The following is a 15,516-nucleotide window of genomic DNA, read 5'->3' as shown; positions in this document are numbered from 1 at the left end:
TAGCATCTTTCATTAAAAAAATACTGCGGCTTCTTTCAGAAGGACTGCAACTTGCCATTTCTTTTAGGTAATCAGATAGCCGTTAATTAATAAACCTGTCAGGTGAATCGTCCTGCTCCGGTCATCATTATCCATTCTGTAACAGAATCCTGCTATCATCACTGCTATCCACCCCGTAGCTTCCAGCTCAATTAACTTAATGCTATGCAAATGAGAGGCTCTCCTCATCATTAGCTTATAGCCCACAAATGTTAATAACATAATTGGGCCTTCAACAGGGTAATTAGACACGATTTCTTCCATTAGTCTTACAAGGCTAATTATTGTTGATAGGAGAGAGGGGATGAGTCCCAGTGCTGCATGCAAAGAGGGGCATCTGGTTAAAGCAAATATAGACAAACCATCAACAAGGTAAAACAACATTTGAGATCTATGGCAGGGTCAGGTAGGGGTGGGGGGAAGGAAGACAGCGTGATTACAAACTTAGGAACCACTGGAGAAATTCTCTACAAGGCAGGAACGGAAGACAAATATTCAGCCTGAAAATGGAGCTCTCCTACACTCAGCAGTGAAACAACGTGGTGCTTAATAAATCAGAGGGAGCTACTCTCAAGTTTTTGCAGACAGAACACTTTGGAAGCTGTACTGATCCGACTTCCTAGGTTTGTAATGGAAATACACAGCCACAGAAGAGACCTTAACAATTTAATCTGTTCCTTGATTTCCCTTGTCATTATGTCCAAGCTTCTCTCCTGCCATCCTTGGTTTTGCTGTTTTACTGGATTATTTTTTTTGAGGAACAGCTACTTACTGTAAGAATTACAGAACTGGAGAATTGGAATACAAGGAACTATTTCATAATTACTGAGCAAAATGCATTTCAGCTATTTATTAACACAAAGTTAATAAAATCCTGGGTTCAGTATAATGGACTGGCAGTAACATTTTTTTTTAAAATGGCATCAAGTTTTCAAGCTGAGCTGAAAGCTAAGGGCTTGTTCCTATAGCCATTAATTCCGTGTGATCTCATCCATGGAGGTTAGAAAACTGGAGAGAGAATTCTGTGAGGAAACTGTACTTTTAAAAGGAGAAAGTAAACTTTACAAAAATATGGCAAGTTGTCAATACCTACCACTTATCTTTGACAGTTCAGTGTTTTACTGCCGACACTGCTAAGAAAAATATATGTCAACCTGAAGAGTCCAAGGACTGGAGGGGTTGAGGCACCACACAATTTCTTTATTTTCTTTTTGTTTTCTTTATCTGTCAGGCAAATTCACAGCCAATATAAATCCTTTGATTTCATTGCAAGTATGAAAGGAGGAACTCTTTCTATATACTTGGCCCAAAAATCATCTTAAATTACGTTCACAAAAGTAGCAGCATTTACTAGAAGGTTAAATGAAACAATTATTTTTTAACCTGCTGTACCTTGATCTTTGGTCAGCTGTACCGAAAGAACAGACTGTCCTTTGGATTGTTCACTCCGTGTATATCAGTGGGATACGAATCAGCATTCATATCAGAACAATATTAGACTACATTTTTTAGAAAAACACTTTTTATCATATACAGAGCATGACAGTGGTCTTACTGAGCTCAGAAATACAGCACATGTTAGAAAAGGATAACATTTAAAAGCCTCTGTGGGATGGATAAAAGCCTTACTCAAAATGTATTTCAAGCCTTACAAAGGACAGAGCTCTCTAATATAGAATTTTGTAAACATAATGTGTTTAGGGACAGAAAATATGATCCTTACACAGCACAAAAACCACTGGGTCACCACTTACACCTGAGCCAAAGGAAGCCAATTTAAGTGATGGTGATTAATACATTGATGTGGCTGCAGGTGATTCAGGCCAATAGAATTAGATCTAGCGCATCTGTCAGACATAAGGGATCATTCCTACATCCCTCCTGCAGAACAAGCTATGACAGCACTCAGCTCCGCTTCCTTAAATTGCCCTGCACTTGCTAAATTTACTTACTAGAAAATTCTGAGCAAATATCTCATTCCAAGGCAAACAGCAGTAAATCCAGTGATGTTTTAATGAAGATTACACTTTCTAATCCTCATGGTAATGACAAACTAGTCTCCACTCAATATGCAATATTACTTGACAGTTTTAATCACCCGAGCTGTATTATATTTGCTACAGACTGATGCACTTGTCTTCCCAGATCTTCAGCTTGGAGAATCTAAGCAAAAGAAACGTAATGCCTCTTCTGCCTGTTGTTTTCAGCATGGGCCAGTTTTGCCAGCCACTCTGGCTCTGAGCAACAGCTTACTCTGGGATTAGTCTCAGATCCAAAGAGACTACTAAATCAGAGCGCAGCTGGCACAATCTTGTCCCAGGTTTTCATTCCAGAATTCCTGAATTCTAGTAATCATGGAGTTCAAAGGTAATATACATTTGTAATGGGGTTCCTCTGAAAGTACTGCCCCTGTGCTCTCAATATCAGGCAGCAAATGCAGTAACAGACTTCCATAAACTCAGTTTTAACCTGTACAGATGTGAGGGTGACCTTTCTACATTTACTCAGGATAATATCCAACCAACTTTTGCTACCACACTGCTGAAGTACATGGTAAGAGATCAACAAAATGTGAGACATTTGACAACACTGGACAGCCCTCCGTTTTCTGTGATGCTCTCTCAGACACTGTCTTCATCCACAGTTCTCACACATGCAAAACTCTCATCAGTTTTATCTGTATGTGTTCTCTTAACCAATGCAAATGAAAATGCTGCCACACCATTATATTTAAAGTTTTCCTCCCTCTGTTATTTCCCAAAAGTTTTTCTGGTTCCAGTCAGATCTTGAAACCAGGATCTTCCTTGAAAAAAAGCTCCTAAATCCTACAAAATCAGACTTGCATGTATATGCTTCTTATTTATGTGTGAACTCCTAAGGAAATAAAAGTATAAATTTGAAAATTACTGCTTTAGTCCATGAAAAGCTATTCAGAATTGACAAAGCACCTCATATTTTACCCTGCTGAGATCAATCAGTGTTACCTTCCATGAAATGCACTGATGGTGCATGACTGCAGGCAGCTACATCTTTCCCTACACACCAGACTTAGCAAAATTGTTAGTTAAAAGGGACTCTACACTAGCCTCAGAGAGCTGCAGGATGGCCCCTCAGGTTCAATGCTATGGCACTCAAACGGCATCTTCAGTACTGCTGGATCCCAGCCCCGGGAGTCCGGCACGGAGAGCAAAACGAACGGAGAGCAAACTGGCAAACGTGAAGGAGCGCTGGTCTGTGAGTTCAGCGAGTTCTCAGGGACGCTCTTAGGTTTTTATTCACACATTTTGGTCGCCAAAGCAAAGAGACTTCAGAGGGGGAAAGCACAGGTTAGGTAATCACTATTTAACTGATAACACTTTGATTTCCCATGACTGTTTCATTTCATTCCTTAAACAAAAGTTGTGTCTCAGGTGAATGCCCTGAGCAGCCTTTGTTGATTCGCAGAGATTCATACTATCAAGTTGTCATTGCGAATTAAGATTCTAAAAGCCTGGTTCTTCTTTGAGGCAGTTCTCAGGTCTCCTCTCAGAACAAAATATTTTCCTCTGCTGAGATGGAAATGTGCAAGTTCCCAGTACTGACCACAGAACACCCCTCATCTCAGTTTCCTGAGTAGTAACACAGGAAAGGTTTTCAATGCAAACATGGGAGAACCTGGCTAATCGGTTCAGTAAAAATCTTCAGTTTCTTCCAGGAACTAGAGACAATCTCAAATAAAAATACCTCAGACTAACCAGTTTTTATCTGTGGGGACGCAAGCCAGTTCTTTGCCCTGAAGTGACAGAGAGCATGTAAGGGCACAGGACTCCGTGCAGCCAGCCAAATCAGGCCTTCTCCGACCTTGACTCTTCCTGAAACATTGCCTGATTTAGCCAGCTCCTTCCAAACCACAGGAGTCAAGTATGCAAACAGAAAGCTTCCTGTAACATTGAATTTGACATCATTCACATTTCTTTGGCTCTTCAAGATTCAAATACCACCCAATGTCACCTACTCAAAGTCACCTTGTTCCAAACACTGCTGCTACGCAGGCATCTAATTTTGGCAGCCAAAAGAGCTCTACCTTGAAAGCATGGACACTTCATGGCACTATGTGAAGAAGCACTGAAAGCATTAACATTAAGCTGTGTGCTTTCACAGTTTGACTGTGTCTATTCCCATGTGGAGAAAGCAGAGACGTTACCGGTTTGGTTTGCCTTCTCTAAAACTTGCTACCATTGCCAAAGACATGAAAAGCAACCCAAAATCTGCAGTTTTTACAGAGGTGTTTTTTTTTTCTCTCTCTCTCTTTCTCCAGTTAGGTGGTGGGTTCAGAAAGGCAACCTTGATACCAGTGGCATCTTCTAAGAAAAATGGTTTCAACATAAGGACTATCAGGATAGAAAGTCCTAATGTCTCTCCTTATTTTTGAGAGGTAGCTACTGCAGAAAAATATCACTCCTTCCAGCTGTAAAAATAATGGAAGGATTGTGCATGTGGGTTTGGGTGCTTAAAAAAAAAAAAAATTGACTTAGAACTAGAAGCTTTTCTTCTTTCTCTTCCTGGAGATTTAGAAAACTTGCTAAGATCAGAGCTCACCTTAATTGCTGTATCCAAGATTCCACCAAACAAACACAGCCATCAAAAGGAGCTTGTATGAGGTAACTTCTAAAAATAATACCTGCCTCCCACAACTGAAGCCAAATATACCTCCTACTGTTGCTGGAGCAGAATAAGAAAACAAGAAGTGATGCTTGTGACAGCAAATGCAGCATCCTACAGAAAGCCTATAGAAGGATTGGAAAACTGCATTTGATGTGTTGCTATTGTTGGCCCAAGATGCATATTAATGCCTTTCCCCACAACAGAAAGGTGCTTATGGTACCCATGTAGGTCAGGCAGAGCATGCAGCAGAATCTTTTTGTTGTAATCATCCAATTTTCTCTCTATTGGGTTATTTAATAGCAATAGCTTCTATTTGAATTAGTGTTCTGTTATGAGGGAAGAGGGAGCACATGCTACTAAGGACGAGAGGGAGAACTCATGGCCAAATGTCAGAAATCTGCATAAGGAGCAGCTTCTGTCAGATTTGTGTAGGGCAAAAGACTGTGTGTGTGCAGCTTTTTCCATTACACGTGGAGAATCAGGTGTCACTACTAAGTAGCCCATGGGTGTGACTGCTTAACAGAGCCTTCACGCGGGGGGAACGCACACCTTTCTAGGCACAGCTGTAACACATAATGTAATGGGAGTTATGCTTCCCTGATATATTTTGCCCATTATGGATGCTCAGCGACACCTCTTGCAATAGAGGCAGATCAGGAAACAAAGGTAAATGTTTTAATTAAAATCTTGTCAGTGAACAGGGCAAGTCCCAAAACACTTGCATCGAGAGATAACACAATGCCTGAATTATTGTAGCTTGGAAAAGGTTACAGGGCTAGCAACTGTGGGTTCAACGGATCCCACTCACTCAGTGAAGCAGATGAGTCACTCACCAATCCAGGTGAGAGGAAGATTTGTTAATTTTGCCCAGTAAGCACAATCTGTAATGGATTTGGGTTGGGAAAACACCTTATAATGTTTATCACTTGGCCAGGGTGTTCTGCTCTCTCAGAGCACAGCTATATGTACTCTTAATGTATAGTCAGCATAGCTAAGAGGGTGAATACCTCCACTGGGGTGGGGAAGACAAACAAGAATTCATCACGTGAACCACATTTTACAAAACATGTTTCTATTCCATAAGCATACCACTGACATCAAGAAGATCCTGCCCCTTTAGGTCCCACTGTCTCGCCCCTTAGATTTTACCAAACCAGGCAGTCTGTTTGACTTTGAAGATGTGAAGGAGGAGGAAGAGATTAGCTGAGATGGGAGCACTGGTGTGCAAAGTGATAATAAAAAGGAAACCAATTAGCATTAGTGAAGACAACAGTCAGTAAACCAGCAACCATATAATGGCTCTGGTAAAAGCGAGCTGCTTTTTAAGAGATAAAAAATGAGAATGATTGAAAGCGAGAATTGGTCTGCCTATTATTTTTACTATGTTCTTTATAAATTAAGCCAAATCCTACATAGGTCACTCGGACTTTTCCTACTATTTCTCCCTGGTGCAGGCAAATTTCATGGTACCAATTTAGTACCTTGATTACCACATCATTTTTTTACCCCTGAAAATGAGGAGAAAAATAAGAAGATACAATTATAACATTTCTTCTTTGTTACTCATCATATTTTTGTATGCCATCAATTAAAAACACATCTATTATAAACAGACAATATCCATCATTTAAATTAGGCCAAAGTTTCAAAAAATGCCCTGTAAGATTTTTCCATGTCATAATAATTCAATCACTATTATGTTTCCTTGATGCAACTATTCTAGGGCTTAGCTTGTTCCTTGATAGGATTTTAATTAAGTCATTTACATTTAATTTCCAAATATGTAGCTGTTACAGAGGCAGCAAGGAAATGAAAAGACAAAAAGAAAGCTGAAGACAGCCAATCTTTAACAAAAATATTTCAGATATAAAAATGAATCTGAGGAATACATATTCAGTGATAAGTATTCCAGTCCATGTCTGGTAAACTCCCAGATAATGGCAGCATGGTAGGGTCACTGGGGTTCTATTAGCTCAATTAATGAGGAGTAAGATAAGGCTAACACCTAGCTCTTCAAACGGCTAAAAAATAGAGCTGATAGTAATGGAGTTATTAACCTTCGGCAGCCATTGAATTCTGCTGCTGATTCAAACTCCATTTCCTAGTTCAGGCCTCCATTAATAGGCTGTTTATTATCCCTAATCCACACTGGGATCAGCTGCAGAAATATGAAAGCCTCATGCAAAGACCAAATAGTTTAAAAAAAAAAAAAAAATCCTTTTTTCCATTCTCATTTTTCCCTTTTCAACATATTCACAGATTCTACCTTAGAAATTAGGAACTTCATTATCCTAAACTGTTTGAATACAGGTTTTTAGTAGTGTGATGAAAAAGAAGCTTTAAATATATTATGTAAAAGGATTATGTAATCTGGGATATAGCCACATTGTTGTAAAGATCAAATAAAACACTGCTGGAAAACTTGCACTGGAGAAGCTAGCACTGTTTATTTTCTCTACTGGGAAAGAAAAAAAATTTAATATTGGAAAAATGGGTGTTTGAAAGAGAATATACATGTATTTTTAGGCCCATCCTCAAGTTCATCCCTCCCCTGCCCAGCTTTGTCTGTCCACTTGTTGTATTGCTTTGTAGATACTACTGTAATATGATTAATCAATACTGAAATGTAAAACAATCAGCCCTGGATTTGGATCAGATAGAATAAAAACCCAGAGGAAACAGTGAAACAGAGGAACTGGGAATCCCAGGAAGCACTTAGCAGCAGAGCCCATTGGCACGGATGGAAGCGCTTGCTTTATCGGCTTGAGGAGAACTCTAACACAAACTTGCCTGCAATTTTAACTACAAAGATCTTGAGTTAAAGGGTCTTTAGGCTCCTTGCTGAGTCTGTACACACTCAGTTAAGATTTGCGACACCTTGTGACTTTCCAGTGTGTTTTCAGTGATAGACAGTTACCATACGCTACACACACAAGATATTATTCCAAAACCTATTGCAGTAACATCAAATAGAATATCAGCAGTTATGAGTAATGGAGTTAACATCTATATAAAAAATGTTTATGCTAATATATATACATCCAGCACAGTGCTACCCTCAAAACTGAGTGCAGTTCTGTTTGTCCCAGGTAAAGAAAAGGGAGACAGAATGATCAGAAGAGTGAAATTACTTACGGGAAAGGAAGGGATAACCAGACCAAGGTTCTTTGCCTGGGAAAGAGATGGCTGAACAGGCAGATACAAGAGGCTTATAGAATCAGGAGCGTTAGGAGACATGGACAGGGAATGCTTACAACTGCTTCTCAACAGAAGAAAGGAATCCAGAAAAAATAGTGAAGTACTGTGAAGTATTTCCATATGACGCTGGGTGAGAAAGTGAAACTCCTTTCCACACACTTTGGTGGAGGCCAAAAGTACAGCATGCTGAAAAAAGAGACTATAAAGTCAAGGAAAATAGGCTGTTAGACAGTTGTCCAGATGACCCTCTGGCTCAGGGAATCCTTAAACTGCTGATTGCCTTAAGCTGGCCTGGAACCAGCAGACAGCTGGTCACGAACCAGTTGAAGCTAATGACAAGAGATATATAACAGATGACACTGTTGCTGCTAAATCTTATTTTAACTGTAAGTTTGCGAGGGAGCAGGAGGGGAGAAGAAAGATTTTGCTAGATATTAAATAGAGTTTTCTGTGTATTAGAACTATCCATGACTATACTATATATTTCCGATCGTTGCTCAAGCATTAACAGTAAAAAAAAAAGCTAAAATACCTATTTGCACTCATTTGGATGAGGAACGGAATTTGCGTTAGTAGTTCTGAGCTTCAGATGCCAACCTGAAATGGTGTTTGGATTCCCACTTACCGCAGGCACTAAGTGGTTAATGGTGCTCTTTTACCAGGTAGCTGAGAGACCACTAATAGATTCAGCTTCTTATTTGCCCTAAAGGCTGCCACCGTTCAATACGATTAGGATCCTGTCCACTTAAGCAGTAACTGCTTCACAGGGAGGAACACAGAGAGCGATACATGTCTTCTCTGCGCACGTAGGCAGGTTTTGTCTGATACAGGCAGGTTTTCCTGTACCAGTCTGTAAGCAAGCCTTTGCCCTACTGCAAGTTCTAATTTAAAGAAAACCCTGTACCTTACTTTTTCAGTGGAAAATGAATTATTTTCCTTTTTGTTCCAGAGCAGTTCTTTGGATGCAGTGGCTGATGCTGTATGAGTTTCTTTATTATTACATTTTAACAAACTTTATAGCCCATTTTGTTTGTTTTCAAATAACTATTTTCCTTCTTTTCTACCATCAATTACTAGGTTTGTTTTTCTTTCTGTAAGATGGAGGAGTCAGGAGACTGATCCTGCTCAATGCTGTATAATTTAGTATTATGTGTACTAGCTTTATGAGGTGGGAGTCAGATAAAACATAGTATTTGAACACCAACCATTTATTAGCTCTAAGGAATAGATTTATGATTTGACAAGCAGACAATAACTCTGTGTTCTGATCAGCCAAAGAGGTCTGCTTTGAGTTCAAAACACAGAGTAACACACTCTTTCACAAATAATTTTGTTTACTGATGTGACTAGATTTTAATAATAAACTTGATATATATGTAAATTTATTTTAATCTAATTTCATCAACAGAGCCCTCCTAAAAATGAGACTTTGTAGATTGTTCTGTGTCTGATTTATAGATTTCTGCATCCTATTCCCAGATTGATTTCAAGGCTATAATTCTATCAGGTTTTTCTCCTGATGTCAGAAACACCACCTCTGCAGATAGTGTTTTATAACTAGCATCACAACTGAAACTGAATTACTGCCCTGCTATCCTGTGCTGCAATATGTCCTTTTGTTTATAATCACCCTCTCCCTTATATACCTACTGCTTCAGTTTCATGGAAAATATGAGCTCAAATCAATCAGGGAGCATGATGTCTATTTTTGTCCCTTGCTTCAACCTCTATATAAAATAGCAGGGGCCAAATTCTTAACTCAGATCTGAATGTGCAGAGCTCCTTAAAGAAAATGGAAGCTGAGCAAATGGATGAGTGCCAAATTTCCACACACACAATTTTATAACGAGTTGTTCTTCCTTACTTGATGATGATGTCTTGATCCTGTAAAGAAGCACATGGCACACACTTGAGTATTCACACTGATCTCGGGTGCTCAGATACACGTTTAGGGACTCGGGACCTACCTTCTAAATGCACACGAAGAATAATCCATGGAAAGTGTTATTTAAGACTCTTTCTCCCTTTTTTCATGAAATAAATTCTGGTTAAGATGTATTTTGTCTTACTTTTGATAAATAAAGCTACTGCTGTTTTCATATACTTTCATTTTTAAACCTGGATGGCACGACTGCTAGCTCCCTTCCTTTTCACTCTCCTCTTTTCTCTCCCCAACTCAATCTTTCTCCTTGTACATCTTTCCACTGTACCCTGCACAGGGAGTGGGTGGGGGATTGAGGGCAGCCACACAGAAGACACAGGAAGAGTAACTTTACGGACTTAAACAGTTATGCAGGTAATACACCTTTTCCACTACTAGTTTTTAGATAGGAACCAGCTTTCTGGGAGCATAAAGACTACATATTTGCAATGTACGCCTTTGGAGTGGCACCGTGTCAGCCAGTGGTAGGGACTGAACCAGGAACCCCTGGAAGGGGAATGGAAAAGCCTCTCAGCTTTGAGAAGTAGACCAGCATTTCAAATCCTCACCGCCTTTGGACCAGCTGTAAAGAGTAACCCCATTTTTTTCTGCCTGGCAGCCATAGTAGTTCTCTTTTGATGCTCATTTTTCTTATATTATATCTCTGAACAGTTCATTATAGCTCAAATAAAATATAATTCTCATGTTGTTTTTAATTATGTCACAAAACCCAAAAGTCTCATAAGGAGCTCCTTGCAATACTAATATATTTCCATGATATTATGCCGATGCTAAAAAAAGAAAATGTAGATCCTCCCTCCTGCTGCAAATAAAATTCACCTTCTGATATAATCCAAATTTTAATCCATTTCTTATGGTTTGCATTTAGAGGCAACTCAAACAAATAACCAAAACAACAAACCTTTTCTGTCTCCCACAGTTTGGCCATCTGGAGGATTTGTAAGGCCAGTGCTCTATTTCCTACTCTCCAGGAGCAAGACCCCTTTTCTAGCTAAGGGAGGAATAAATAAATAAAAGGCAACAGCCTATACAATGCCAATAAAGGTCTGTATCTTTCCACAAACAAATTTTTCATATACGTAATATTGTGATTACTAGATTTCTGTCTTACCTGTTTGGACTAAAATGTGATTTTTGCAGCTGTTCTCCCTGCTCCGTGTCTCTTGGGAAGCCACAGAGCACCCAGCCGTTGGTCATGCAGTCTAGCGCGTTTAGGCGTTCTGCCAGGATCTTCATAACAAGGTTGTCTGGGACTGCAAAGGATTAAAAAGATGGCATTTATTTTGTATGCTGAGTCTGCAATTAAGGAGGATACCCACTACTACTTCTGGCTAGATTGCTACAGGAAGTAGGACACAAAGAGTTATTTCCATTTATGATGGATAGATTTTGGAGAGAGGAGTTACTCTTGACTTTTGCATACTTACTGCACTATCGTGGAACCCCCAAACTCATAAGGAACTGCAGGACGAAAGCGAAATATTTGGAAAACCCAATGCCTACATAATTTTGCAATGTATTTTCTCTCTCAGCCATACTGGGCTGATGTCACAATGAAGCGCATGAAACAATCTTATCAAAATGCAAAAATAATGACTTGAATTGTATAAAAGAAATCCTAAATCAGGAAAGAAATTTCTGTAGCATCCTGTGTTTAATTTAGCAGATGATAATGGTTCTGCCACAGCAGGCTAGATGCAATATTTCTCCAATTTGCCCAAAGGCTTGAAGCTTTTATAACTGAAAATAAGTTTCCAAAATGCATTTCAACTACTGCAATTACTGCATTGAGGACTCCCTAATTTTAGAGATAAAAGTTCTCTTTCCTCTATTATTATTTTTCTTTAGGGCAAGGGAGAACATCAGCAAGATGCTGACTGGGATTACAATTACTCTGTAGCTTGGGCCAGAGTGGTAAGGGGGTATCCTGCATATTTTCACTATAGCCTTCCTAAAGTAAAATATTTCAATCAAGATACATAAGTTTAAGTATCTTGTAATTTTTTTTTCTTTTTACAGAAAAAATAAATTATTAGTTTCAGTAAGAGTCACTATAAATTTTGCAAGGACTCTTGCAATGTACTGAGTTTAGTGTCAAATAACCACAAAGAAAGGTCAGCAAAATCCCCTCAAGCTACTTCCAAAAAAAAAAAAGCAGCCAAAACAATTTTCAAGAAGCACTGAGAGTCCCTTCTCTTTATTTGTACAGTATGTCTAATACACTGATGCCTCTACTGGAAACAAGCAATAAAAACCGCTACACAAATCCCCATCGTGGAACGCTGATGTGCTACTCACCCCGCCACTGCATCTGCACACCAAACCACCACAACAAGTGCTTGTAGGCGAGCGGATGCGTCAGGTTTGTAACAATGCAACCCGCTCTAGCACTAGCTGACAGGAATGCGCCTGTGTTTTAGTAGAGTGTGTTATTAGCAGTGCACATTTACACCCCGCGTACAAGCAGGTTTTAAACTGCAATAAGAGAATCCATTTGCTTCCTTCCTGAAATTTAACACTTTCTAAAGTCTTACACCTCTATCAGGAAATTCATTACTTCTCCTTTAAACAATCAAATTAGTGAGTTTACAGAATGGCACTCAGGATTCAACGTACCAGCAAAAAGGGAGGAAAACCGCAGGGAATTAATTAGAAAACAGATTAGTGTATTAATTGAGTATATCCACTTCACATTACAAAAAAAACCAAACCAAAACAAAACAAAACCAAGTTAAGGAGAGTAATATTCTCCATCTGCTAAAAGAAAAAAAGGAATGGAATAAAACCAGACGCTTGACAGAAAGCAAAATGACAACGCAGAAGTAGGCATTCCATTAAAAATGGGATTCATAAAATTAACTATATAGTAGTGCAGCAGGCGGCAGAAGTGTTATTAGACAGATGATAGTTAATCTGCCTAAGAGCTGAGCTGCAGGCATAGAGGGGGTAACAGGAGAATTCCAGTGCTCTTTGCAGGGCAGTTCTCCCCACCCTACAGGTTACAAGAACTAATACAAAACCAAGAGATCCTGGTAGGAAGAAAGGAAAAAAAAAAAAAAAAGAAGAAGAAGAAAAAAAAAGAAGTCCTAACCTTCTCTTCGTATTCCATACAAAGACCAGTGGAATTTTCCTGGTAGTCTTGAATTTCTGGCTGCAGTGCTAAACTTTCTGTCTTGATGCATGTTATTTTATCATGATTCCTCCTGGAATCATTAACATCGATTTACAAAGATGCCAGATTACATGGGGTTTTGGAAACATTTTCAGAATGCGTAAAGACAGTTTTGCGAGGGATTTGAATGAAACCCACAAACCCAAGAGTAAAACTGCACTAAGGCAGGATTCTGCTGGAGCTGACATCCCTGTGAGAGGAACAGGGAATCAGGGCAGGGGCTGAAAGCCCCAGGAACGGCACAGCGAAACAAGTGGGTATCCTGTGCTGCTGAGCTTCCAGCAGACCGTAGGAGATTCTCCAGTTCTAGGGCTAAATTGCTTACATCCTGCGTACGGCAAGGAGAAACACTACAGCCTACAAGAACATTAAAAAGTAACTGTGAAAGGAACCAGGCAGCATCTCCTCAATGTGATCACTTCCCACAGGCCTTCTGTGAATCCTGATCATCAAAATCCTCCGTTTCGGTCACTATTTTTGAATAAAACTGAAGTAATCACAAGAGGGAAAAAAAAAAAATCTAACAAGATACAGTGACAATAATGAACAATTTATCTAATGGCACGTCAGTGTGGGGGTTTTCTGAGTAACACTGGGGGTATATGGTAGCCTTGACACCTTGGTTATTGAAACGATGACTCACTAGAAGATACCAGCAGTACTCGTCAGATTGCTTGTACACTCATGTACATATATACATCACTGAATAATATAGATGCTTACATACTTTCTGTGCCTCCCTCTAAAGCTTGATGGTGAGAAATAAAACATAAACAAGTCAGACAGCAAGCTCTGCTCTCCTCTTGATTAGCAAACATACCTATCACTTCAACACAATAGGGGAACAGAGCGTGTTGGCTGTTCAATGGCATTACAAAGTACATCAGCTGCCCTTGAACAGGAACAGTCACACTTAAAACAGCTGCATTAAAACTGTAAAACATCTTCCACAGACCAGAGGGAGGGGAAAAAAAAAAAAGAAGATTAAAAAAGAAAAGGAAGAAAGAAATCAGTATTATTCTTATTTTGCTGTGGTACAGACAGAGTAGGTAATGAAGAACTCTGCAGTATGGTATTCCTTTTCACTCATGTGGAACTGCCTCTGGAATGTAAGGCAAATTAATAACCTGTAATTGGAGGGGCACACAATCTGTAAGTAACGCCAGAGGTCTCCTGGCCTTAAGCACATGACCCAACGGGCTGCACAGCAAAGGAAAATTTAGAGCTTTTCTGATGAGACAGTCAATCTACATGTTTTAAGTAGATTATGAAGCACAAGAGCTTTGAATAATCAATTCCTTTTCAACATAAGCTTGTGTGAGTATCCAACTCGGAAAGTTGGGGCAATGAGGCTCTAGAGAGGTTTTACTTTATCATTAGAGAAGTCCAAAGGCAAGTTTCTTGTAAAAATTACAATGTGCTACAAAGAGATATCCAGATTAGGTAATGTGGAAGTACATCTCTATTAAGCAGAGAAATCAAGGTATGGGAGTAAAATTCACCCATCAGAGGGTTACCTGCTGAGCCACTGAGCTCGGTGATACCCTGTGCTGACAGCACCATACGTAGCTGCGGACCAAGGTCACGGTGAATCTCAGAAGTCGTATACGTGGCAGAATGAGGCCACAACCAGCTCCATGCAGAAATGTCATTCATTCATGCATACACTCTCGCCTAACGTCAATACCACATCATATGGCCTTTATCTCCCAGCCTGTCTCGACCGTGTTAATGGTCCAGACTCCACAGCTGAATTAGCAGCTGTGGACCTAAGAAGTGATCTAATCAATTCAAGGGTATGATCGGGCAGTGTACAGGGAACAGAGGCTTAAAGTGCTGCTGCTCGTGCTGGAACTGCTGCGTGGACACCAAGAGATTTTCTGGCTCCAGGGCTGTCAATCAGCACCTTCCAGCAGACCATTTAAAAAATAAATTTACTTCTCAGAGCTTCAAAGGTTTTGACCAGTACAAGGTGCTGCTCATGAAAAGTACTTCCTCATGAAACTCATAGGAGCATGGCCTATTAGCTCTTACCCAACTCATCGATCTGCAGGACTAATAGAAACCCGTATCAGGCAATCAGTTGACAAAATCATGCCATCTGCTCCAGACAAAAGTAACGGAACATTAAAGGCACACTCTGAAAGGGAAAAACACTACTTGAGAGATTACAAGGCACTACTCTCCAGTAGCTTCAATGCTGTCAGTGCTCCAAGCTATACAATTATCATATTTAAATTGATTCCTCCTCCACATATTTCCCTTTAAAACAGACTTTTGAAGGGTATTGACTCACTTCTCCAAACCTATAAAACCTCAATTTTAAGTACAGCATAAAGGCAAATATAAATTCTGTCAGCTTTGTGTGGTAAAAAGTTTAAGGTCCTTTTGACAATGTTGTCCATTTATCTTTTATCCTTCTCTTGGAGATTTTTTTTTTTTCAGCTAGGTCTGAAGACTTTCACAGCTAATTTGGATGCCTGAGGCTTGATCCCAGTACTTGACAGTTAACATCTTGCCC

The 15,516-nt window shown here is 39.6% G+C and overlaps 1 protein-coding gene across 3 annotated transcripts in view; it reads right to left on the bottom strand.

The window, feature by feature from the left end:
- The window catches only part of AK8 (adenylate kinase 8), an 80,497-nt gene that overhangs the window by 16,565 nt on the left and 48,416 nt on the right, over nucleotides 1-15,516 (bottom strand). For all 3 annotated transcript variants that reach the window (XM_086764080.1, XM_086764079.1, XM_086764081.1), the window contains one exon: nucleotides 10,935-11,076. In XM_086764080.1, coding sequence (XP_086620206.1) covers nucleotides 10,935-11,076 — 142 coding nt within the window. The remainder of the gene's footprint in view (nucleotides 1-10,934; nucleotides 11,077-15,516) is intronic.

This window comes from Chlamydotis macqueenii, chromosome 20 (assembly GCF_036417535.1).
Source record: "Chlamydotis macqueenii isolate bChlMac1 chromosome 20, bChlMac1.mat, whole genome shotgun sequence".
Classification (NCBI taxonomy): Eukaryota; Metazoa; Chordata; class Aves; order Otidiformes; family Otididae; genus Chlamydotis; species Chlamydotis macqueenii.
This window is presented reverse-complemented; position numbering and strand designations above follow the sequence as displayed.